The sequence below is a fragment of the Branchiostoma floridae genome, chromosome 18 (genome assembly GCF_000003815.2).
Source record: "Branchiostoma floridae strain S238N-H82 chromosome 18, Bfl_VNyyK, whole genome shotgun sequence".
In the NCBI taxonomy this organism is placed as follows: domain Eukaryota; kingdom Metazoa; phylum Chordata; class Leptocardii; order Amphioxiformes; family Branchiostomatidae; genus Branchiostoma; species Branchiostoma floridae.
This window is the reverse complement of record NC_049996.1, coordinates 9,408,210-9,435,226: the sequence shown is the minus strand read 5'-3', so window position 1 is coordinate 9,435,226 and position 27,017 is coordinate 9,408,210. Positions and strand designations below refer to the sequence as shown.

The window sequence follows — 27,017 nt, the reverse complement described above, 5'->3', positions numbered from 1 at the left end:
GGTGATCAATTATTTGATACCCGAAAGGAATAAAACAAGATCTCATCAGGATGATACCATCAATTACGTACCCAATAATGCGGTATCCCGAAAGGCAACAAGCAAATTGCGGACCAAGTTAGCGGGAGGGGAGCGATAACTTACTTCGCAAGGGTAGATGAAATTGGCTCTACGGTCAATGATTAATACATGCTATACAGCAGAGGACTGATTAAGGTATGGCTGAATATATATAGATTTTTTTGTATTACAGCTCATACTGACATAACACAAAATTGTGGAGGGCAGATCCTATAGTGGGCTAGGATTCTCAAGATTTCTTGAGAATCTTTTGAGCCTGTAGATTGGAAGGGTGAGCGCCAAGCCTTGTAAAGCTTATTCCCTTCGTGAAACGAAGGGTTTGTTTTGAGTGCTGTTTTTTTGTGAGAGGGACGTTTGTCAGCCTGATAACTGGGGAAGGCATGGATGGATTGTTTTGATATTTGGTATCTGGGTAGGATTAAACATGACGAAGGAATGGTAGGAATTGCGTTACGGCAGGGCGCTCTAGCGGAGTGTTATTGTACTGCAGCAGAACTTCCGGTTTTGATATTTTTTTTTCGGGACATGTTTGGGTGATGATTTTTAAGTGGTAAGTAGCTGTATAAATGAATAGTAAGGTGTGTAAGTTTTGGCCACTTAGGGGTTTTGCTGGGGCGGTGAAAGTCATTCTTGTGTTAGGTTTTGAGAAGGAATTATGGAAGCAGGGGTCGATGGATCGGAATGACTGTAGGTATGCAGATAGCTTAGGTAGTGATGTACATAATTGTATGATTATTATGCAAATTAGGAGGTAATTAGCAGAATGCAATAGGTATGTGTGCAAACCGTTGTAGGGTACGTGTCTGTGGACAGAAAATCTCATGAACGGCATGACAGATTGATCTGATATTTGGTATGTGGGTAGCTCTTGAGACAGTGAAGAAACGTACGTGGCGTTTTATCGTTTAGTGGCTTTTGACGGTTTTGCCGGGGATGTTTGTAGTTGGAAAATAGGTCCGGCAGTAAACCAGTGTGGCTATATTTGGGTGTAATGGTGTAACGGTTCTATATTTAGGTGATTACGTCATGCAGTTGTGCATGGACCTACCCGACCCCACAGGAAGTGACCCTCAAGGTCATAGTTGCGACAGACGTTTGTATCGAAGACTACAAGAAAATGGTTTATAGGGATAGTACATTATACATGATGGGGTGTACATGTATCCCATAAGATTTGATAATCTGTAGACCAAGAATAAGGGTAATGATGATATTGTATACAGGGGCGTATATCATACGTTTTAAAAGGGTCTATACACGTAACAGTTACTACCGGTACAATACATTGCTGGACAAAGTTACGTAAAGTTTATGTACGAAGTGGAGCAGGGTTAAGTGTTTTTCACAGTAACTTGTAGTCATTGATATGATTGTTTATAGGGACTGTACATTAGACATATGGGATACACAATGTAGTGGACTGCATTGTGAAACAAAGAATGTTACATCATCATTGTTGCAAGCAACAAGTCGGCAATAATGATCTCTACCGCACGAGTCGTATATTATACGTAAAGGGGGTTGTACAAAAAACTATTATTACTTTGTGGAAAGGTCCATGCAATGTATCAAGTCGTCAATATTTGTTTTATCTCGATAGTCCATTATACACATTGGAAGTATATAACGTACTAAATTGCGGAGCTAGGCAGCAATGTGCATATTTAATATCTATAAATATCTTTTTTTTCAGTTACAAATGTAATACATGTACGTTTGACTGTCCTGTTATGAAATGCTGCGGATTCATTAATTGTGCAACCTAGCCCCTGGTTTGCATTGATAGAACTTGATTATAGAAGGCATCCCCCAAGTTATCTAGAGATCAAAAATCACGACGATCCGTCAACCCCTCCCATGTATACCCTCCAAAGGGATGATGCAATTGCGCACGCGCGTAAGACTTGGTGTAAATTCCGGGAATTTTTACAAAGGCCACAGCAAGTAAATTTTATGGATGACATCCTCTGCAGACTGCAAAAAAAGTGCGATAGGGTGAAAAAAACAAGATAGGTGAAAAAAACAAGACAGCTACATTTTCAAAAATAGGCACCATAAAGTTCTGATGACTGTTGTAAAAAGAATTAAAGGGACAAAACATGGCATCAGAGCCAACAAGGCATTCATTCCTGTTTTTAAGACATGCACTGGTATGGTAAAAGTGACACTAGTGTCGTAGACTGGCATCATCAACAAATTTGGTAAGCACACTCATAGCTTCCATATATCCAATAAATTTTATTTCTACAACTACAGTCCTGGGTATCTCGCAAGTGTCACTTGTACAAGTACAATCATTAGGCTACAACACAACATATTTGCTAATTATGGTACTTTATCGTCATGTTGACGGTCCCTGCAGAAGAAAAAATTCTTGTTTTTTTTTCTGAAATCAGGCGAAATTTAATGCATTCGCGGATGTCATCCATAAAATTTACTTGCTGTGGCCCAATCGGACATACTAGTACACTACTCAGTTAGGCTAGTATTTCTCTCTTTGTTAGTTACATGTGTCTTATGTTTCAGTATCTGCTAATATGAAATGAAGTAGGCTTATAAACTGTCCTCATTACCTATGCAAATTAGCCCCTAATTTGTATGATAAAATTTGATTATGTAAGGCATCTCCAGAGCTATCTCACTCATTCGCTCGCTCACAGTCCATGACAAAAACTATCTGCATTCCAAATACCATGACAATCTGTGAACCAAATTATTCCACTCCAAAGCAACTACATAGGCTCGGAAAAAATCATGTAGAATTCCGGACAATTTTGCCAATCGGACGTATCATATACTGTTAGGCTAGCCCCTGAGATGTCTATAAAAAAAACACCCTCAAACCACCACACCCTCACCCATTTCACGAAGGTTGAGTTCTGCGAACGCTTGTTGAGTCTTGTGTCTATTGCCTTATATCTACTACGTGCTTGTCTCAGGTCAAGAACAATGCACCATGCACTTCAGCCCGGTTTAATTTCGCAAGACGTTATATACAAGCTGAAACAAGCCATGGGGCAAGCCTTGACCAGACGTGTTAAAATGTCTACACATTTATGATGACAGATGATTGGTACAAACCTGGAATCTAATCTACGTTGATTAAACATACATGTACGCTGCGCAATCTAATAATCTCTACATATCAACTTTCAGTGATAATTTACAATCACAGTAATATTTCGCATAGTTGCTACATTATTGATAATTCACTGTAATATCATCTGTGGTTATTTCATTACGGGTGACCTCTAATGGACATTTACTTAATGTAAGCTGATATGTTAATTACGTTAATGGATTAGATACCGTCTAACCGTGCACAGTTCAAATTAACGTCTGCGATTGCCTTGGATAATTCCCAGTGTAGCCGTTACATTATGAGTTGTCACTTTTTGTTCGTTAGACCGCACGTAAAATTGGCTTAGTGGTGAGACATAGGCGGCACGTCCGTACCTTCTAGTTTTTGATGGAAGCTAACGAACTTTCTATCATCTAATTTCTTCTAGTGCAAAAAAAGGAAGTCAAATGTCAAAGGCAAAGCTTCAATCAATTCTTTGGCACTTAAAGGGCATAGGGTGATCGTGACACATAAACCTATTGTGCCTTAAAGGCACCTACGCCGTTCTGATTGTCTATGTTGGTTCCCTTTTCGGTGGAAAGAATACGGCGGTGAGCTAGCTCAGAATCATTTCTATTTGTTGTCTTTTTAGTCATAGTTTTACATCATGCAAGTCAATTTAGCTGTCAGCAAAATCGCAGCGCGATCGCCGTCACGTCGAATTGGGGACGTAACTGTGCATCGGGCGTGGCGTAACTGGTAGGGCTTTCGGCTCGGAATCTATAGGTCCTGAGTTCGATCCCCGCCGTGCCCCCGACGTTGTGCCCTTGGGAAAGGCACTTTACACGACCTTCCTCAGGTGTAAAAATGTATACCTGACTTCGGTCGGGGAGGTAAAAAGACTACCTTTACCTTCTGTCTGTACCGTGTATGTGGCACTTTTAATATAGGGTACAAAACTTGAGTGCAGTGCCACATTGCCCTCGTCTGTCCAGAAGCAAATAGAAAAATAAGTAAAAAAACTGTGCATCAAGTCTGAAATATACCCTGCGATTGACCCTGTCCTCTATGATTATATGGTCAGGCGATGACTACAATACAGAGCAAACTGCCATCAGCACTATTAAAAGATGACGTGTGAAAAACACTCACAGTTATGCCATTACATGATAAGTTCAGTATGCACTTTCGCGCTTTTCTCGAACCGTGTATGTGACCTTATCCCCAGGCCATTGTCAACCTTTCACAGCTGACAGCTCATACACGTTGCCTCTCATTTGAACACGTATTGAATAACCTGTTTGCGTAGCCCTTGCGCAAGCTCGGAAAGACAAGAGCAAAGTCTGCAATCACGAATCCGGCCGCGCGAGTCTCCATGTTGATCCGTCTTCCCCAACATCATTACAAACTGGAAATGGCGTACTGAACAACGTATTGTACTCAACAACCAGAAGATCTTCACTTCTCTTCAACACGGTATTATACGCAAGTCTACGCTGTCAGAAATGGCTTTCATGACGTCAGTAGGATGTACGTACACCCTTTGTACTAACGGGCAGTAAGGCCCTCCCTAGGGCGGTTATTACTAGAGACTTTAACGTCTCCTTAACCATCAAGAGCGTCACCCGGCGAGTAAAGGTTTAAAAGGTCACCATGAAGGTTGACCCCACTTCTCGAAGGTGGCGTTTACAACAGCAAGGGGCAACCCGGGTAAAGTCTTTGGTACTTCGTGTCTGTAATCATTTTTCTAGTCTATCGACAGCTTTGCTTAGAGGTATTGGTTGAACATAACATAAAGGAGTTATGTTCGGCAAAAGATGGAACGGGGAAGATCACTCAAATCACCTCTGGCCTGACTTGGATCGAAGGTTATTTGATGAAACATCTGTCAACGGACATCAAAGGGTAATTCTTGCTATTAGCGTGCAGCCACAGGGCCCTGTCAACAACAACATGAGCTGAAGTCTGATCTGTCAGTCCGGGTGAAGAAAATACATACTCTCATTTGTTCACAAGTAGGAAAAAAATTTCTTCAAGCAGTATCTAGTTTATTATCTGTTGACAGTGATGAATATATGCTTTAGGCTTGAGGTAATTTCCAAGCAGAGCCTACGGTGCCATAGTAAGATAGTATCAAAGCCGGCTAAGGAGTATAGCCGGCCAAAGGGAGTGAGATGGACTCCGGTAGCATACACGCTCCTAGGCCGGCTTCACCCCTCTGCCAGCTTTTAATACTATCTCATGCTACCGTAGGATCTGCTTGGAGATTAGGAGTGTTTGAATGAATTTGCTACAGTGACTGTACATATGAGTCCTGTGACTGTATCCCTTGGTTGCGTGTCTACGACTGACATCGCGGTTGCGTTGCGCAATACGTTGGGACTATAAACGGTTTCAGTACCTACTTAACATACTGTAAATGGATTTAAGTTCGCGGGGATTTAATTTCGCGGTAGCGGGAAAATAGACTTTTCGCGGTGGTTTTAATTTCGCGGTAGCACCATGCACTGCAGTCTCTTACTGTTATGAAAAAATGTTCGCGGTGGATTTAAATTCGCGGTAAAGCGACCGCCGCGAAAACCGCGAACATTAATCCACCGCGAACATTTCTGCATTTACAGTATTTGAAAACCTTCGAATCTATTCCTTAAAATTTATGTCCAATTTAGCATTTTCATGTTAGAAGGAACCAGTAGTGGCAAGGTATTGGAACAGGGAGGGTCTATGTTTTCGCAGTTTGGTGAAAATTTGGTTACATTTTTTTTTGCTTGTAAAGAACAGGTCTGAGTTGTACATGTGTGATCTGGTATTCACAACGCAGATGGACATAGCAGAAATTGCGACCGTTTAGAACCTTTTAGCCGCTCTAAGACTTTGAGCCAGTGAACCCATGTTTTCTTTCCATTTTCATGAACTAGACCCTTGTGATTTTCTGGTGGGGTTTTCAAGATTAAAAAGCGTGTTAATACTTTTATGAAGCCTCGTTACACTGTATCTTAACATAGTCTCCAATGGCTAGCAGTAACAGTGGTCTGGTCTATATGATAACGACTAATCTATATGTAGACAGCGTGCGCTCTCTACAGCACGTCAGTTGTAAGTGCTCTTAGACACATGATGTGTGGGGGCTTAAAAGTTGATTTGGGAATAAGCAGTCTCCTAGGTCACGGCTCTTCGGTTTGAGCAGGCCGTAATGGTGAAGTCGATGGTTTTCGACTCAACTGAACGGTTCTATCACTCAAGGAGGTAATAGGGCATCATTTGGTATACTCTTCTGGGTATTTCAATCAGAGGTTTGTTAACGTGCACGTGAACGCAGAATACTTAGGCCATTTGAAACGTCGTCTTTAAAGCTATGTGGATGACGCAATCGACAATTCACTAACGTATCAAAAACTTACATCAATATGAAAACTTACATCAATATAAAAAGGTTAACCAATAGTTTACATATAGGGAAATGTATTCTAAAAGTACATTTGTTTCTGTTTAATGCAAGTGTCCTGAGAATTTGCGACATCGCAAAGATTCATTTTGATGGTCTACAGCTCAGTGAAGACACCTTGCGACCGACGGTCAAACTACATGGTGTTTTACTTTGGTTAATGTGGGGGAGGGGGAGGGCAACTAATAAATCAACTCATTCAACGCACGGTTGCTTTATCAGCCCACCTTAGTTTATCTGTCGAATTAAGCAAACAAACAGCATAACGTGATAGTTATTGTTGGGGCTAGCAGATGATAATTTTACATCTACATTGTTTCAATTAATTCCCCAATATAGCACTAATAAGCTTCTTCATCATCTCCAATACTGCTTAGCCCACGTTCAATGTGGATTATTAGCAGCTGCGTATGACTTAAGTGCATGTGAAAAACAAAGGGGAAAGGACATGGACATGTGCAGACAGGACAAGTGAATATTACAATACACATGTTTACACTATGGACAATGGACTGGGGACAGCTCAATGCTTTACGCTATACTTTGTCAATGCATGTATAACCTATACGCCTTGCAAATAAAACGAAACGACAACTCCACGTCTAAATAGATAATGGAAGTAGAGGTCACTGGTAGAGAGCACTTGGTGTCCATGCCATTAGAGGAGCATTGGACAGCGCATCACTATGGTATGGGTAGCAATCAACCATTCAGTAGCATTGTCTGAGCACGCTGTCATTAATAACCGTAACCATGGAGATACAATTAGAGAACATTTCCACACCCTACACGAGAAAGAGCCGGCTAAACGAATGCTTTTAAGCGAATTTGACCTCAATTGGGATGGAAATGAGCGAGGCTGCGAAGCCTTGCCCGATCAGGCAGCAAGCAGCGGTGGTAGAGGCATTGAGGTATTTTCTCTTTCGACTATGGAACCTGCCTATCTGTGGAACTGATGCATACTTTACACATTCAGAGATTTGTTACTCGAGAACTGGATGCTCGGTGCTGGTATGGTTTTATACCTCCTTTGTCCTTTTTCAAAACGGGAACGACGATTATCAGATGAAAGATGAATGAATCACCACTGCCATCACAGTAACGCAGGGACCCTCTACAGGTACTGGGGCTACGATGGACAACACCTCAAGAACGGCTATTTTACCACAAGGACCAAATAAGCCAAGGAAAATCGGATATCGTGGATAGCGCTGGAATTTTGCAAGGAGTATCTGGGGTCTACGTTTGACGGGTGTAGGTACTCACTTTAGCCTTTTTGTTTCATGAGGACATGTCAGAAGTCGTGTGACAATTTCGAGATACAAAGGCTTCAAGTGGGCGGCTGACTGAACTGACTGAAATATAGCCCATGTACGGGAGGATTTGAAAAGACCACGTTATCTTCGTTTGAAGAGGGCGTCTGGCAATCGTGACTGAGCTCTGATAAAGTTGTAGACTGGATTATAACTGAGAAATCGTTTTAGTTCCGCCAGGGGAGGTAAGAGTATTTTGGTAGTGTCAGCCATCTTTGTTCCGCCATGTTTTCGAGCTTCTACGAGTTCCTGTTGTTCCTCTATGACGTAGCGATAGTCTGCATCATGGTCATGTGTGTAATCTACATTAACTACGTCATCGTAACGCGCTGGATTCCTGTCCTGATTGGATTTGCGTGGAGATTGGTACAGGAATATCTACCCCCACACATATCAAGGAAAGGTGATATCATTCTTACCCAAATCGAAGCGGATTACTACGCGTTCATTGATTGGTTCGAAGGCTTAAGGTACAAGCTTAAAGAATGGTGGTACCGCGAGCCTGTAGTGGAGCCTGTAGAGGAGGATTCTGGGGAGGAGAGGAGGCGAAGCTCCGTGGATCTGTCACTCATAACGGCCATGATTACGTCACAAACTGCGTCCTCCGAAGAGAAGCAAAACGGTGGACAAACGATCGTAAAAGGTACCGTTTCAAACAGGTTTGCATAGTAAAAAAATACCAACATTATACCTTTCACCATTCACCAGAAAGACCTTGATGCCATTTTCACTACTTGCAGAATATAGTATACTATTCATATGCAGCTTGCATAATCACTAACTTTGATAACTACGATTCCCACTTAAAATTGGATGCGAATGTATGAGGATGTTTGTGGCAGGTAGTAGAAAACATTAATTAGAGCTGAATGCCAACAATCATAATGATTATAAATGTTTTCCGAGGAGACATATTGTTTTTGCTGGTTTCTTCTGTCATGAAATAACCAAAGCTTAGAACTGCCAGTGACGTCATCATATTAGCTCTCACAGCAAATATAAACACTATAATATAAGGGTAATAGCTGTTGACAGCTATCGGATGTACATACAAACGCTGTCAAAGTCCCGTATGGACAATAGCTAGCTACTTAAGTCACAATGGTACTCTTGCGTGACGAATTCTACTTCAACGATGGGCAAATGTGAATGTGAAATCTGCATAATGATTTACGGCATATTGCTTTGAGCAATGGTGATCAAATCTTGATAACTATGCATCTATCCTGCTTCTTTGTTAGGTCACCTTTCAGAACAAAGTCAAAGGATAATTACATTATCCCTATACAACGAACCCAAAATTATTGGGACTATAGTTTCGTGACATAACAACAGAAACAACAAGAAAATGTGCCTTCACTAAATCTAGATGAGTCCTTCAGGGTTACTGTTTCCTTGAAATAGCCAAGGATTCTCTCCGGCTTCAATTAAGCTGGAATGAAAGCTATTCTGGTCTATTTTGGGAAGAGCTGGAGGGGGAGGGGGGGGGGGGGGTCAGCTTGACTACAGGTCCCTCCCTACCTAGTTAAGGATGAAAACTAGGTGAAAACTAGATATGTAGATAGATTTATTAGGATTCGATGTAATCAGTATCTCTGTCAAATTTTATCTGACCCTAACCTCCCTCATGACCTCAATGAAAAGCGGCCTGCAGGCTGATTTTAGCTTCTCATTAATGAAACATAACTACCAAAAATCATTCAAAACGATCCACAACGTCTCGAGTTATCTTGTACGCAAACACACACACAAACACATTCGCCCCGCTGCAGTGCCGACGGAAAGCTTCAGGTGAATTTTTTTCGAACAGGACCTTTGTTTCTGCAACCGCTACTCAAATACCAAATATCATTATTATCCATCTACAGCTACTCTACTTATATGTTGTTGACCTACATATAGAGACACTACATCATCTTTCAAAACATAACCTTGCCATTCTGCCGAAGGTAATAAAGGCCAAACAAATTGAAACAAACAAACAAACATAATTGATTGTCTTACCGGCATGTTGTATTAAAAAAAACCACTCCGTATGGCGCAGTTATGATGTCATCTGAATTCTATGATGCAGATCTGAATTTTGCTGAAATGGCATATACGTTGCTTTTAATGACGTCAATATTAATGCACAAGGAATATATGTGGGCAGGCATCTCAAACACCTTTCATCAATCTGATTGAATCAATGACGCTTTATACCACCTGTCTCTTGCAGTTGCCAACTCTGGCGAAAAGAATGCAGTTGAAAATGACACGCAGGGATGCTCTGTGCAACCCCCCAAGTCTTCGTCCTCCAATGGTAAGTGCGTATGCAAGACAGGTACTCGTCTAGCACTTTTAATTGGCTATGCTATTTCTACACCGTTTGTTAAACCCTTACCGATTGGAAGAAAGACAGCACAGTGGGAAGTCCATATGGTTTGGTCAGATACTGAAATCTATCTGATGTTGACGCGGTCTGCTTTTCAACGTTTATCGCCAGCACGTGTCAGTTAACTTAGGGCGTTTTTCAGCCTCTTTTCTGGCGTATTTAGTAATTAGATTATCTGATAACGTTGGCCTGGTATGACGCAGGTACCAGGTATAATAATTTCGCTCTCACGAATCTAATCGTTCTACCGTGGTGGCATCGGCGGGCTCGGGCAGACATGGAGGGTTCGCAAGACCAAAGGCCTAATCTACGTCCTCATCGTCCGAGGCGAAGGGAGTATCGGCGAAAATCTTCCATTTTTGAGGAAAAAACTATAGATTTCTCATATCCCGGTACCCTGGTTGGGGCCACCAATCACGTGTTTTGTATGGGAAGGCGTTTCGCGGCGGCTTTTCAGGGCCTTGAAAGGAGCGCTATCACCCGGCATTGGAGTAAGTATTGGTGATTAACGCATACACTACTAACCTGTGGTATACCGGGCATACAGTGTGGTAAAATCATCAAAACAAACTACCGGGTGGATACTGTATTTGCGGATAGATTCGGAGTATGTATCGGTAGACTGGCGGAGTTTTTTTAAAGATGCTGGAAAGTACCGTATTGGCTGACAAACCGTTCTTAGAGAAAAATAAGGGACAAACACCTGGCCTAAGCCTTTAAGCAGGTAGGATATTTAGACACCCGTCCATCTCGAAAGATTATGGTAGCAATTTGGATGAGGATGGTGTACATGTACAGCAGGTACGATAGTGTTTACTATTAGTGTTCACGAATAATTTCTATAGCTAGAACTACAGTAAACAGATAAGAGTTAGATTAAATGAAGTACTATTTTAGATTATTGCAGGGGCCTGAGATTGTACTATGTCGTGCCACGTTATCCCTCGCTCGAGAAAGCAATCCTTTAAAAGGTTTATCAATATTTATGGTGAAGCTACTTGCAGGTTCGATTTAGAAAACGCCAGAAAGAAAATCTAAGACTAATCCAATGCTAACCAGAGCAGTATAGTTTTTCTATTGCTCGTGACTATCCATATCAACATCGCTTTAAAGTAAGGCAGCCATTTACTTATTAGGGTACGTGCACCATTGCTCGTAATACTACATCAATAAGAGCCAAAGCTCTGGCTAAATATGGCGCATTGTTCCGGTAACATCACACTGCCTATTAGTGAAATTTCACGTTTATGCTATCTGTTTCCATGGTTCTTCAATGGGCTGGCTTCTGGTTATACTCCTATTACCGGCGATTTCATTTGAGATTTCAAATCGTGACCAGCCTAACCGCTGTACATTTTACTCCTTTCACGTAATGCCTTAATGCAAAACATTTCACGCGCTGAAGTAGAATATCTTCACGCAGAAGAGAGAAGAATTGTTGGCGGATTCCGTTTGCCAAAGCGTGGCATTATTTTGCATCACGACCGTGAAACACGAACCGACTCAATCCAGCATTTGCAAACATCAAAGTTGGTCTCTGTTGATACGCGGTGCTTGTTTTTTTTCTGTCTATAAAAAGAGTCAGTCTCCGGAAAAAGACTCACACCTCGGAAGAAGGGCAGCCCGCCACGAAGGCAAGGACCATCGAAGGAGGACCTGACCATGAGCCTGGAGCTGTGCACAGATAACCTGCCTCCAACCGACTCACTGGAAGCACTGGAGAAGGCTAGTAAAAGGTTAGACATCACACATTTTTCAGGCTTTATTCAACAAAATACAAAGTACATTACAAATCACACCAGTGCAATAGAAACATTTCTTACAAGCGTGACAGGACATTTCTGTGCTGTTTCCTAACATCATTTAGATATAGAAAGCAATCATCATTAGACATCACACATACAACCTACAGGAATACACTTGCTATACTATGTTATATCATATCATATAATACGTTATATGATATTTTGTATGACGATTGCTAGTACTTGTAATTGTTGGATGTTGTTGGTGTTACTTCTGGAAGAGCAGCTCTTGGAGTTAATAAAACAACAGTTATAAACAATATACTAGAATCTATCATACCATAAATACATTGCGATTTATTCAAAAGTTAGTAATACCTCTTGCATACACCCATACGGATACATCGTTGATTTATTTTAAAGCGGGGCTATACTGATCTGTATGGTCCGGTGCATATCATCCATAACGATGGGTGATTATCCGTACACCACTTTGCACGGTAATGAGGAAAGGCAAATTGCGCGCGCTCGAAAGGAAGCCAGGCAGCAATGATATTATTTACGCGTTTTGCACACTCAAAGACGTCAGTGGATACTCATTTTACACGACATGCACAAAGCTGTTACCAACTGCCTCTTCCATAATTTGTTTCCGTAGTCTTATAAGGAAATAGACATTATTTTCACGGATGCAGTGTATACATATCAATTTGTACTTCCGCTCACAAGTTGACATGAATTTCCGTCGAATGCTTGATTTGATTTCCGTTGACAGGATTGAGTCTGAGTTGAATTGAGTTTATCTAGATCCACAATTAGCCTCGTAAGAGACTATTCTTCCTCTGATCTACACATTCATGTTTACACATTACAATTAAAAACTTACAGAGACAGACAGTAGAGTGAAAAAATAACAGAATTCCTTAAAGGCAATAATTAGAGTCCAATACTTGTAATTGTCGCCTCTGCTGTTCCACAACTGAGACATTCTGTACAGACAATTTTGTGAGAGTTGGATTTTGGTTTCGGTAGTCAGCTCAGCTACTATCTATTACTATGCTAGCAGAATACAATGTCACATATGCTAAATTATGTGACTATCATTACTCTCCCATGTACAGGATACGGAAGATCTGCACGTTTCTGCAGTCCCGGGGAAATGTGCCCAGTAACCTGCTCAAGCGCAACCTGCACTACATCGCCGATGTACTGGAGATAGTCGCCACCGATGACGCCAGGTGACCTCACATAACCCTTAAACATGATTTTTAAACATTTCCCATACTTTGTAACCGAATCTGCAGTAACCAAAAGGGACTCCATTATACTTATAGCCACCTACATTTGCAAGGCTATCAAGACCCGTATTGCACCCTTACATAATATAAAATGGGACATGAAGAGATTGTCGTGTTCACGTACAATTCATCTACTCTTCCTATTCCTGATTAACATTGCGATATACCAACTGGTTAATGAACATGGGAAGTGGCTGGTTTCAATGTGTTTCTCACAGGAAAATGTCTATATAAATGTCATTCTCGTACCATGTTACTGTCATGTTACTTCTTACTTCCTCTCTTCCCTCCACCATTCTGTGAACCAGCTCCACAAGAACGTTGTGTGTTGTTTCATGTATACACACAGGTTTTAAGTACATGTCACAACCTGTGTTATGTTTATATTTATTACATACTATTTTCTGTTGTCACGTTAAGTGACATGATGACAGATTTGTTTTCATTATAAATGACGATTTTGTTTCACTTCTGTCTTAGTTAACATATACATATGTTCAGGATTACAGTCTGTTGTATTCATGTACTTTTTTTTCTTGATAAACTCGGTGGAAATCATTCAGTATATCGGCGTCGGTCCTTTTTTTTTTCCTTTCTATAAACTGATTGTTTGAACATGGTAAAACGTACCAACCAATAAGTTCCAAAATACCTTGATATCGCCTTTTCCTTTGTAAACAACATCAAATACCATTTTTACTTATCAAATAGATTTAGACATATCATCCCACCACATTTTATAGTAGCATCTGTGACACCATACCAATGTGAATGTAGATTATATGGACCTGTAAAAGTAGACTATAAGTAGGATAATGAGAACTAGCTGTAGGAATGTAGCTCAAAACCATGTTAAACCTCATGACGGTGTGATTTGTTGGTACTTACCGCATGGCGTCAGGTATGTTTTCTTTCCTACTGCCGACTAGCACTGACTCACGAAAATCGAAAGTACATCAGGAAACAAAGAATGACCCGTCTAAGGATAGGTAATGTACAATACGATCAACATTTGCACCCCCTTCCATCTCCACGTAGACTGTAGAAGCGTAGGAATCAGGAGGAGCCTTAGTTTGTTTAGTGGAAACAGTTTTTGTTTCACCTGTCATTTGCACCCAGCGAGAGACATAAAAAAAAACATACACGCGAAAGCTAGTTCGCAAACGCACAGATGTATTCAGGGATATTCCATTTTGAGTTTCTTTTCCATCGGCGAAAAAGTGGAATGGCTACACAGAAATGGACATGTTGTGATATCCACACAAAAGATCTAGTCATCAAACAATTTATCTCAACATACAAGCGTCCTCCTGTTTTTGACTAGGCAAAGAAACGGCAGAATATGCACGTGCCTTGGACTAAACAAATGGTATGTATCCAGCATGGACGTCTAAGATGGAATATCCTTTTAAAAGAACGCCCTTTTTCCTCTCACTTTTGTCTATAAGATCACATTTCTGTTCCTATCTCTCTTTCTCTTTCTCTCTCTCTCTCCGTGCACTATTGACTTGTCGGTCATTACTCTTAACTTGAGTGTTGTCTTGTAGAGTGTGTTGTCTAGTAAAGAGTTCCTATGTCAACATGCAGAGCTTAGAGTAGCGAGATGCTGCGAACACAGGATTTGAAATGATGTGTGCCCAAACAGTAATATGTAGGCTACTGCTGCGTACCCCCTGCACACACCCTACAGTCTAAATTGAATGGACACTCCCTACCTTGTCAGCTGCAATAGACAGTTGCATATTTAGCTTCACTTAGAGCTATATACATCTAGTATAAAGTCTTTAATATTCACCACAATGTAAGGGGGGAAAGACTTACGTACTCGTGGTTTAGCCCATATCCTGTCTATATTTCAATGCTGACATGCACAACCATTCTGCAGTAACGTGAATTCATTTGCATGAATGCTCTGCTCTGCTCTTAAGATGAAGTAGAGTCGATAATTTAAGTCCTGAGTACTAGGTCTTTGCATGTTCGTCTACTCCAAGCACAACGACCAGTTTATTACCACTCATCATTTCTTTTGAACTGTATGTAAACCAAGGTGTTGCTGATGTAGGAGCAGTATACTGAAGGTAGCACATAAATTTGATTTGCAAATAGAATTTTTTGTTCACATCTACATCTCATATACCGTACCAGGGCTCGAGACGCAATAGATACCTGATATGAATAATCTTGGAAACAACCTCTTAAGGCTGTTTCCACATAGGCTAGTAGCTGGTATTTACAGCAGATACTATTATTTTTGGCAGTCTGCTATCTCCAACAACAACAGGCAGAAATATAAAGAAAGAGAGGATTCCAGGAGGACAAAATGTGGCACAAGTCTTGGTCAGTTATGGTGCGTGGAAACACACTAGGTATAACGCATTTTTATTTCAGTACCGTGATTATTCCAGTTTTTTTTCTATGTCTCCATGTGGTACTGATTTGACTCAGTAACTCTTATGTGCATACCTAAATGCATGTGTTGTCTCGAGTCCTGTGGCGGCAATGGGATAACCCAACATGGTTTGATCACCATTGGCATCAGAATATAACTTATTTTCCTAATAGGACTGTTTCAAAAATGTTTGAAACAGCACTATCAGTAAAACAGTTTCTTTTTCTTCAGGGCATGGTCTTGGAAACCCTTTAGGTTTGCGAGATTGTTACCCCGCCCCTAACACATGGTGAAGTCAACGTCTCCTCTAATCTTCAAGCAGATCCTACAATGGCATAAGATACCTTACAGGCCAAGGAGTGTAGTCAGCCAAGAGGTGTCCATTTGCCATCTAGAAACACACTCCTAAGCCGGCTTTAGTCCTCTGGTAGCCTTTGATACTATTTTATGCTACCGTAGGATCTGCTCGGAGATTACGTCTCCTCTCCGTTGACTAATGATTCCACATTTCTGACAGAAGATTTATAGACGAGGACGATGAGCTCAGCGAGGTGGAGCCCGATGCCGTGCCCATGGAGGTGCGGGACTGGCTGGCCTCCACCTTCACCAGGAGCGCCAGCGTTACCAAGAGCGGCGAGAAAGAGAAGAAAACTTTCCGCAGCATCGTGCAGGCCGTGCGCGCTGCCAACCTGGTGGACAGGTAGTGACTGTCACCATGCATGACGACGTCATTGATGACGACGTCATTGAAAACGACCATCACAAAGTGTTGACGTCATATCTCCACATTTTTCCATGACGTCTCCATTTTGGGAGGGTGTAGAGCATGAAAAGTAGTATGGATAGTCTGATTTGGCATGAAAGAAAATATTAGGTGAATGGAAATAAATGTTACATCTCATTACTGCATGCTCTAAATACGGTAGAAAATTCTGCAACACATTTTGAGATGACATTGTAACAAACGTCATATTCTATTGATTCGTGTGTGCTGTAACGTCATTGGACAAATTTGCATGCTTATGTGACTAGATGTATGCCATGGTGACATCGCAACCACACCCGGTTTTGAGGTAGCCGTTGGCAACTAGCTGTTTGTTGTTTCTGTGACCATGAAATATCATACGTATCATTATGTGAGTGTACGTCCGTCCGTGTGTGATTGTATTGTCACCGTTGGTTCTATCATAACTATTCAACTCTGTGGCATATTGATATATCAAACTGATGAGTATAACTGAGCATGACACTTTCTTTTCCTAAATTGCATGACACTTTCTTTTCCTAAATTGCATCTTGCTATTTAAATCAAAAGCTCTGTGCTCATGTCTAAAGGCACCCGACATGACTGCTGACCCCCCAGCGAAAACTTGAACTTAATTTTCAGGTTATACCGCAGGATGTCGACCTCAGCAGTGACGTACCCACCCACAGTCATGAAGCTATTTAAGGTTTTGTACCAGCTGCATTTATTTTGACCTATAACAAAGTATGCTTTCATTCTAACACAAAGTAATGCAGGTGCCATAAACCTTTGGTTGAATCTCTAATCTTCTTCATGATCGCTGACTAACATAGTCTAAACACGTGATCTTACGGACATGTGACTTACGTAATGGGTCAAAGGTGGTGTAGTGATTGCCTTTGCCAATGTAGAAACGTTAACTAGCTGTGACATCACCAAAATCGGATGTTATCATAAAATCAATATGATTTGCTATCTTATATTATCTATAGCAGTCACAACATACTTAGAATTTACGTAGTCAGATATTGGCCGTAATTGCTTAAGTTAATAATATTGTCAATTTGCCAGTATATTTTGTCTTTTTCTTACTTTCCTGTGGGCCATGTTTAATAGCCCTTTACTACAGCACTTATTTTATACACATAAGTGCTGTAGAAAAATTCATATTCCTAATGCAACTAGAAAAACCATCGATCATAAAACATATCTGCCCTTTTGTCTCCACTATAACAGAAAAGCGAGGAGAAGTTGAATTTATCCAACGATAATTTGATTTTGTATCTGTGTACTGAATCTTTTCAGCAAGTCTTCTTGTGACCTGTACTTAGCCCGGTGTGGCAAAAATGTGTCTTCAATCTATTAATCTTTATTGTTTTTGTTGCATTAGCAGAGTTTGGACGACTGGTCATTCGACGTGTTTGCCCTGAATGAGGCCACAAACGGACAAGCGCTGCGATACGTCACGTATGAGATAATGATGCGATACGACTTGCTCGCAAAGTTCAAGGTATCCTCTTTCAATGCATTTTCTCTGTCAGACAATCCTTGTTACAGTACTTATGCTAGTATGATTTGTGAAGTTCATTTGACAAGTCAACGTTGACAGTATAAACTGCACCCTATCTTCAGTAAAAAAAAGTATGTCCATTGTTCAATGCCTCAGAAATATATTTACTTCCTGCTGATATAGCAGGTTTAGGTATAGCACGCAGACTTAACCTTCTTTCCCCACGTGACCAAGATCGGGGTGGGAACACTCTTCAACTTTCTGGAGGCCCTGGAGGTCGGCTACAGCAAATACCAGAACCCTTACCACAACCTGGTGCATGGTGCTGACGTCACACAGACTATGCACAGTATCCTCTTTCAGACCGGACTGGTGGTACGTTAGATATCATTTCATTTACATATCATTTTGTTAAGGCGGAAATATTGTTTTTCTCCATGTGTACATATGCTCCAAACAAACAAGGTCAATGACCTGGATAGCTGTCACCATGGATACTGGAGGTGTAACAGACACCCCGTGGTCTTCAGTTACATTATGTCGCAAGTGGCAGGACAGAGCTGGTGGGCCTGGTTACCATGCATATGAATGTGTTTGAGTAAGAATATAGAGTAGTTTGCTACTTTTAATTACATTAACAGACCACGTGAGGTTAAACATCGCTCAGTCGCACATGCATTATGGTTAACTCGAAACTTTATTTCACCCAATCAAACGCCTCTGCTTTTTCCCCACAGCAATGGCTGACAGACGTGGAAATCTTTGCCGTGGTGTTTTCTGCTGCGATTCATGACTTTGAACATACAGGGGAGACCAACAATTTCCATGTCATGTCTAGGTACATACTTGCTCTGGTCCTTATGATGTTGATAATGACCAAGATGTTTTCTTCATATTAAACTCAACACCACCAAAACGTACAGACGTATAAAACAAACATGATTTTAAATGTGCATAGGTAACAAGTTTGCTTTCACACACAACATACCTTGTAAAATAACTGCAAAAAGTTTTGACTGTTAAAGATTTTTTACTCTGTTTGAAATGTAGTGCTTAAGTATCTTTACTTGGCTAATAAAAAGAAGAAAAATATTCAAAGCACTATCATAACATCACGTAATAAATTACTTCAAGAGTGAAGGCCGAGATTTTAAAGGCCTGGAGCTGTTTTCTATTCACAAATATTTCGTATATTTAGTAGTACTCATAGTTATGTTTGTCATTTTGCCATATCAGGACAGAAACTGCGCTGGTGTACAATGACAGAGCGGTGCAGGAAAACCACCACATAAGCGCCGCCTTTCGGCTCATGACAGATGACAACCTCAACATTGTATACAACATGTCCAAGGATGATTACAAGTAAGGATTGGAAAATCGTACAGGACGGTTGCAATTAATATGGATTGTTGTAAAATTGTACATTTTAAGGATGGTTGCAAGTAAAGAGCTGTTATACATGCACACATTTGAATTATTATTTCAAGTATACGTCATATGACTCTTGTAAATGTAATGATCACACATTGTCGCAGAACGTAAAATATTGTAAAGGTACACATTAGTTCCTACCGATTAAACATACCATTTTATTTAAAATATTTTTCTGTGTCTGCAGGGATTTCAGAACGCTGGTGATAGACATGGTCCTGGCCACAGACATGTCCTACCATTTTGCACAAGTCAAACAGATGAAGAGTCTTCTATCTTGCCCAGACAAGTATGTACATATATAGCAAAGCGACAGTGAGTTTAAAAGTATATGGATGGCACCCACCCGCATCAACTGTCATCGCCTCAATGTCTGCGGTCATACTGTAAATCGTACAAAGAAGCTCCAAAATTCGGAAGAAGCATATCGCAAATTGAAATCAGAAAACTAGATACAAATCTCATAGCGCGCCAAAGTCAATTCCATATCCCGAGTCATTTGTTCAGTCAATTGTGCATCTTTCCTGACTACTTAGATTTCATAATGAAGGCAATGTTTTATCAGTCGTTCGTCCGCATCTGAGTTTTGTCCAGATGCTGTCATCCATGTAACCAAATCACTATGGCCTGGCAGAGACACTGTAGCAAGTGACTGTAGATTTGTAAACAATGATCAGCAATGTTCTGTCTAGCATTGCACAAGTACTTAGGGTTCAGAATGTAACATGAATGTAACAATGTAGACATACCCAAATTCGGCTGATACTTACTTGTTCCCTTCACCATAGATAAAGAGTACTGAATGTTCGGGTTTACATAGTTACACAAACCCTTCGAAAGCCAACATCAACTGAGTGGACAGCTTCTTTACTTTTAACAACTCAGCTTCACCTGTTTCCTGACAGAACTTTACATTTGTGACATCTCTACGTACATGGAAACGACAAACGGCGATGCCGGGGCATCTTTTCGTCTAAAAACGAAGTATAGAAGTTCACTTACCGCCGAAAACAGACGACATCTTGACCTTTGTGGAGTGAAAGGCAGATTTACAAAAAGGCCCCCGTATTGGCTACAGGGCAACACTTTGGTCCAATCACGGCGAGTGACACAGTCCGCCGTAGTGACCCGGATGTTTTACTATGACCGCGGAACAGAGGTCACCATAACCTGATTACTCGAATAGTACGCGTGCAAAATATTATGTAGATCTCGCACTAGTATAAGATTTGTCAACAGATTAGGCTAAAACTTTGTTGTTTTACAAATCTTTGTAAGGTTTGCAAACAAAAGACTGACTCAAGCCTTTACAGGGGTAGAAACTGTTACTAGCCATGGTATTTTTGTGGAGTAGAGTAAAATAATATCAAAGCACTCTGTCAATATGTGGGTCTATGAAGCGTGACGGTTGTAATTAAAGCTGTCCGTGTATGCATAGAGACTGTAATCTTCTTATTCTCGCATGTCGTCGCTGGTGCACCACCACAAACGTTTTTTTTTTTGTTTTCACATTCATACAGCATTGATAAGGCGAAAGCGTTATCACTAGTTCTGCACACGGCAGATATCAGCCATCCTGCTAAAAACTGGACCCTCCACGAGCACTGGACAGAACTTCTCATGGAGGAATTCTTCAGACAAGTAAGTTCTTCGTTTTCTTGCTTTGATTTCATATCATTTATTCTCTTATCAATTTTCTTGCCTGATTTTTCCTGCCTGTATTTTACTATCTTTTTGTCGTCTATATCCTCTACAGCATTTACTGTTATGTCATCATGTAACGTTACATTTGAATCCAATTTCTTTCTTGTCATCGACGTTTCTGTAATTTTCCGTGACATAGGAGACTTTTACATGTACATAGTTATTTATTCGGCCTAGTTTACGATGCTCGTCCATCGTAAGTCAATGAGGACCCTGTCAAACTGTATATAGAAGTTGTGTTGGATGTTATATTGCGATTAATTTTTGTTTTTCTTATAATGTAGGGGGATAAAGAGCAGGAGCTCGGTCTACCGTTCTCTCCCCTTTGTGACAGAAAGACGACCATGGTGGCTTCATCACAAATCGGTAAATATTCTAAAGGAGGTGCCTCGCTAGAACGCGCCTGTTTGCTCGAACCTGCAACATGCATTGCTAAACAGGCGCCAATCATCGCCATAAATTGCGATATTTTTTTTAGATTGTCCAAGAAATCGCAGTTCAGAAAATGTCACAAACGGACGCAAATTATATATTTTATGATACCTTACGTATGTTGTTGCCAAGAATAGCAAGTGAGTCTTCTGTTATAACTGCATGCAAGTCTCTTGTTGATGTATTTCAGTGGCAACACTGCAATTTCCAATAACCTGCTCATCTGGGCTTCATGTGCAAATGCGCTACACGCCAGTGTAGCCACAAGGGAAAATTGTCACTAATTCACAAACCTGGCGCATTTTTCCGCCGTCCAATGAAGTGAGGAACCCGCTTGGGGCTTTTACCTGTATTTCAAACAGATATTGACTGCCGTGTGTTAGAAGTTTTGTGCATTTCTTGATTTGGTTGTTTTACACAGGTTTCATCGACTTAATCGTTCATGGAATCGCATAATGAGCCGTTTTATTCGGTTGTTTTACACAGGTTTCATCGACTTTATCGTTCAGCCCAGCTTTGAGATTATGAGCGACATGTTGGACAAGGTTGTAGCGCCTATCTCTCCACGCGGCTCATTGGCCAATCAGAGTAGCGCTACCATATCGGAGAAAGTGGAGGCGGAAGGGTCACCACAAAATGGCGACCAGTCCGAAGAGCCATTCGAGTTCAAAGTTGACCGTGTTTGGGACGGACACTTGACAGGAAATAAGGTCAAGTGGAAAGAACAGTCAACCAAAGGTGTGTATTTTAACTATGAAAAACATTTCTGTAGACATTCAACGACTTTCCGATTTCTCATAGATGGCCATGACATGACTGAACAGCAAAGAATATCTCTAAAGATATTTACAACTGGCAAAGACGGTCACCTCCGTCGAGGGGCTGTTTTTGGCTGTGTTCGTGTGTCCACACCTTTAACACAAGACTCCTTGGAATTGGTTCGTATGAAATTTGATGTGGGTGGATATTGAGGTCGTGAAGAAACATGGCAATTTTGGACCTCCTAGCGGTATTTCAGGTACTGCAGAATTACAGGCCAACATTCCCATTTCTGACAGTAGCGTGCTAATCTCCATGATGAACAGCTGTCCCGGTGGTTGACACCTTATGGAAGGGAGATAGCTGAGGTTGATTACGGAAAGAAGAGAAGAGGATGATCACTAATATCTGTTATTGCGAGGGCTATGGCATTAAGAAATTCACAAAACTCACAAACATGTTTTACGGACTTTTCTGAGATTTCTTGTTTTATCTGTATATACATTCCAGTGAAATGGGACTAACTCCCCATGCGTGAGATTTGTGGTGTTGGACTTAAACGCTTTCTCGCCTTGCACGAAGTTATGTTAAAAGTGTTTCCGTGTGTATGACCGGCAGCGACTCTTAGAATCGTCTCTCCATCATCATTATTCCCTATCTGCACATCTCGTCGTGTCCCGCATTTCCCTTACGGTTGCGCACATGTATGTATGTAATATGTCACAGCTCCCCTAGGCCCTCTGGGTGGCATGGCCTTTATTGGTTTGCCGTGCGGCGAGACTTACATCAAGTGTAAAACTGTGAACATCAACTGTGGGTCAAATTCGTGTCGACAACGTAGCAAGAGCATCTTCTTCTTCTTATGATAGTTGTCAGCAACTTTGCCCGATTTGGACCTCTGTTTTGTTGCAGACACTATATATAGCTTACGACCTGCATGCATAGTGACCATGATTATGGATTACTATCATAGAATTTAGCGCACATGCGCATCTATTTTTGCCTTGCCCATATTGTTGTAATATATGTAGGTATGTACCCATGAATTCTCTGAAACGCAGTGCCCAGTCGCAACTCAAAGGAAACACAAATGAATAGATATATGGATATTCAATGAACATTCAGAGATGTTCCCAATGTCTGTCCTATCCGAGCGAGCAAGACTGGATGTAATGATACAAGTGAAGTGACCTAAACAGATCCAGGTTGTAGATCATACCATAGAGCAGAGTTTTGTAAATTGTACATGTTACAAGAAACCCTTCTCTCTTCTACAGACCAAGCAGAGAAGGAGGCCAGGGAGAAGGCAGCTCAGAAGGCAAAAGAAGACGCAGAGAAGCGAGACCAAAGCCCGCTGGACGACAAAGCCGAGGAAAAGAAAGGTAACAGCCCTTAAGAACCCTATGGCCTTGATAGGATGATGATATAAGAAACCAAGTATTTACAAACGTGTCCAACTTACATTTGTACTTTCTCACTTTTACTCACTACGAGAAAACGATTCTACTTCTAAAATCAAGGAACCTATATATCATAGAAGAGGAGGTTAAATCCTTACTGGAATGCCTCCGAAAAGTGAGCAAATACAGCAAAAGTATCTCGAGGCACACTTTAAAATGTAGTATATCATATCGAGGAGATTAAGATGGGTAGTGGGTTGCCGTATTTATCGTTCTGAAATGTACGTAGCTAGCCCTTGGGCATGCATTTACAATAAACTTAGCATTTATGAACATATATAAGATGCTGAATGTAAGTTTGATTACGCACCGTTTTGAACTAAAACACATTACCCAAAAAGGAGAAACTATATAATGACATCATAAATTTGGGTTGTGACGGACTAAATTTGACTAAATATTATAAGATGATTTACCATTAATTTAGATTGATTAGTCGCTTGGAAGTACACAACTAGTCGGATGTAAAGTTCATTATTACAATGTTTCAGATGCTGAAAACCCACCGAAGATCACAGCTAACGGAACAGTGAGTCCCGGAAATGCCGTCGACCTGAAGGTCAAACCGTCGACTTCTCCGGAAAACGACGACCAAGTGTCGACAAAAGAAGAGGCTGTTGGGACGGCCTCTCCAGAACACGCCGAGAAGAGAACAACGGAAGAAGACAAGCCCGGGAAAATCGAGAGTATAACTGTCAAAAGCGTGACGAAACGGAAGGAATCCGGTGTCTGATAATGCCTTAGTGTGGTTCGAATAGAAATCTGCTCTAATACTGAACATAAAAGACATAAGGCCATACCAAATCCATTTGTTGCTTCTCGGATTTTTTCAAAAACTGGACCGGCAGGTCGATTTTTTTTCAAAAGGTCTGAGGATATACGGTTTAAATAACAAAAAAACAGCCTGAGGAGTTTAATTGCACATTTTATACAATGAATGACTTCTTTTGATTTGTTACTGATATTCTGAATAAAAGGCATTCTTTTTAGACTGGAATTATGTGTGTGTAGCTCTGAATTGTAATATGTACAGGTTTGTGATAGCAAAACCTGTACTATCTTTATCGGACTTAATTTCTTTTCTTGAAATGAAGAAAAATGGACATCCGAGAAGCAACAAATAAATCTGGTGTGGCCTAAATAATAGGAAAAATAGAAAAAAATGAAATGACCACTGAATACGCCAAGAGGTTTTGATGAAGAAAAATACTGTGAAATAAAAGCATTTTCTAAAAAAAATAGAAAAAACTTCAGTTTAAGCGCTTAAGCCCAGTTGCCACCGAACAAATATCATTTCGAAAGGTGTTATCAGCAATTGTCTTTAGGCTGGCACTAGATTCCTTTTGGATAATTTTGTCAAAGAGAAATGGATATAAAACATTTAAAAAAATGAACGTGCTGAGATATTGCAGACAATCAAAACAGACAAAGGCCTAGTAGTTTATCAATAAAAAAGATGGAATCGGCGTAATAAGTTTCACAAATGTCAACTGGATCATTTACATTTTTTATGTTGCAGCAATCAGAGGGTACTAAAGATAAAAGTCGTTACCTACATGTTGTGCATGTTTTAGTACTTGTACATTGCATCAGTATATGGTGGCAGTAGTTCAATACATACTACTCATGGAGGAACAATTTGACTAAGTGGTATACTGTACAGCTTTTGAATTTTGCTATTTGTTGTATTTGACTCTATGCTATCATATATACTTTGATATAATCACAGAAGTATAGAACCAAGACAACAGCAATATATGAAAAATATTGTAAGCATTATTCCTCATTAATTGCTGACCGTATGTTAAGAAGATCCAGAAATTCTCTGTGTAAGTCACAGTTTTATATCAAGTCGGCCTATCACATCAAAACGTTGTGAACAGGTATATCTACTTCATGCGTTACCCATACTGTCCCCATATTTGAAGAATACAAGTTGTGATGAAGCGACAGCGTCTTGTTTTGTATAGAACTGATCCGATCTGGGTACCCTGCAATACTTCCATGTATGATATCACATATATAAATATATGAACATAGCTTGTATGACTGTCGTCGTCTTAAAAGTATTTTGAAAATGTGAAGAAGAGCTGCGTTGTCGTCATGAAATGTCTTTCTATGGCTTGTTGCAAAGATAAAAGAAAAATAGATTCTCACGAAATGCGTTAATATTTGTCAAATGAATCCAGCTAGATACATTGATAAAACACAGTACGATATTACATATGTATGTATGTATGTACATAAGATTTGTCACGTAAAGCTACTAGAATAAAGAAGATAGTTAAGAGAATGGCCATCTTGCTTTTGCACCAGTAGCGCTGTGATAGCTACTTAATGTAGCTTTTAAGGTAATGAGATTGGTATTTATATATAAGAATGTGCATTCTTCAGTAACTTTGTTCGTTCTTTGTATTTATTTCACGCCTACATCGTTGACTGTATGTTTATGTTTCTTATAATTACTTACGTAATTAAGGAATTAAGTATTCAGACTAAAGCCGGCATGTATTGATAGCTGCCTTTATGTTTTCCGTATCAGGCTTTACATAAACGTTTAGATAATCCCTGTCATAACTGTTGTGGGTATTGAATAAGATGATATGTTGCGGATATTGAATAAAATAATCAATGCCTTTAATCTGATTCTTGATTCATTAGCATATAGAGTAGGGGTGAGTACCGGTACGGTGTACCGTTTTTTTTTCTTATTGGACCGGTCCAGAAAAAAAGGACCTAAAAAAATTCAGCGGACCGGACGTTGGATCTATTGAAAAGTCAACGTATTATGTGATGAGGCATTCACATATTTCGGGGCTTCCCGGTCGGGGAAAATAACAAGAGCGAAGTGAAGTATAGTCTAGAGTCATTTGTACCAAGTTTTGCAGTCAATAGTACAGAGGCAGTTAGCCTTGTGAGATTTAAAAAACGCCAGGGGAGTCGAATACTCCAAAAACAGATGTCTTTGTTACGAAGTGGACTATTGTTTTGAGTATCGTCCATTCACAAGTTTTCACATACTGAATCAGGTCCAGGTTCAGGTCCAAACCGGACCTGAATTTTCTGTACCGGTACCCAAACCCTAATATAGAGGCATCCATCTGTTTACTTGAGGAACATGTCTGGCTTGCTACTTGGCTAGTTAAAGAAAATTTAAAAGAACTTAGCTATGGATTCAACACCTTGAAGAGATGGGAAACTCCAACCTTCTTCGTGGCAGAATGACCCATTACTTATATCACGTGACCTTGTGAACAATGTATTTAACAT

At 40.4% G+C, this 27,017-nt stretch overlaps 1 protein-coding gene across 9 annotated transcripts in view; it reads left to right on the top strand.

The window, feature by feature from the left end:
- Nucleotides 1–26,388, top strand: part of LOC118405775 (calcium/calmodulin-dependent 3',5'-cyclic nucleotide phosphodiesterase 1A-like) — a 54,147-nt gene extending 27,759 nt beyond the window's left edge. For 4 of the 9 annotated variants that reach the window (XM_035805514.1, XM_035805515.1, XM_035805518.1 and 1 more), the window contains 16 exons: nt 10,119–10,202; nt 11,854–12,010; nt 13,141–13,257; nt 14,247–14,306; nt 16,224–16,406; nt 17,094–17,157; nt 17,845–17,961; nt 18,196–18,336; nt 18,699–18,799; nt 19,198–19,323; nt 19,580–19,681; nt 20,913–21,033; nt 21,381–21,462; nt 22,015–22,266; nt 23,565–23,669; nt 24,239–26,388. In XM_035805514.1, coding sequence (XP_035661407.1) covers nt 10,119–10,202; nt 11,854–12,010; nt 13,141–13,257; nt 14,247–14,306; nt 16,224–16,406; nt 17,094–17,157; nt 17,845–17,961; nt 18,196–18,336; nt 18,699–18,799; nt 19,198–19,323; nt 19,580–19,681; nt 20,913–21,033; nt 21,381–21,462; nt 22,015–22,266; nt 23,565–23,669; nt 24,239–24,480 — 2,054 coding nt within the window. In that variant the 3' untranslated portion in view covers nt 24,481–26,388. Of the gene's footprint in view, nt 1–7,962; nt 8,544–10,118; nt 10,203–10,276; nt 10,766–11,853; nt 12,011–13,140; nt 13,258–14,246; nt 14,307–16,223; nt 16,407–17,093; nt 17,158–17,844; nt 17,962–18,195; nt 18,337–18,698; nt 18,800–19,197; nt 19,324–19,579; nt 19,682–20,912; nt 21,034–21,380; nt 21,463–22,014; nt 22,267–23,564; nt 23,670–24,238 lie in introns of those variants that run through there. The other 5 variants (XM_035805511.1, XM_035805510.1, XM_035805513.1 and 2 more) reach the window with 5 other exon arrangements.
- Nucleotides 26,389–27,017: the final 629 nt, after the last annotated feature.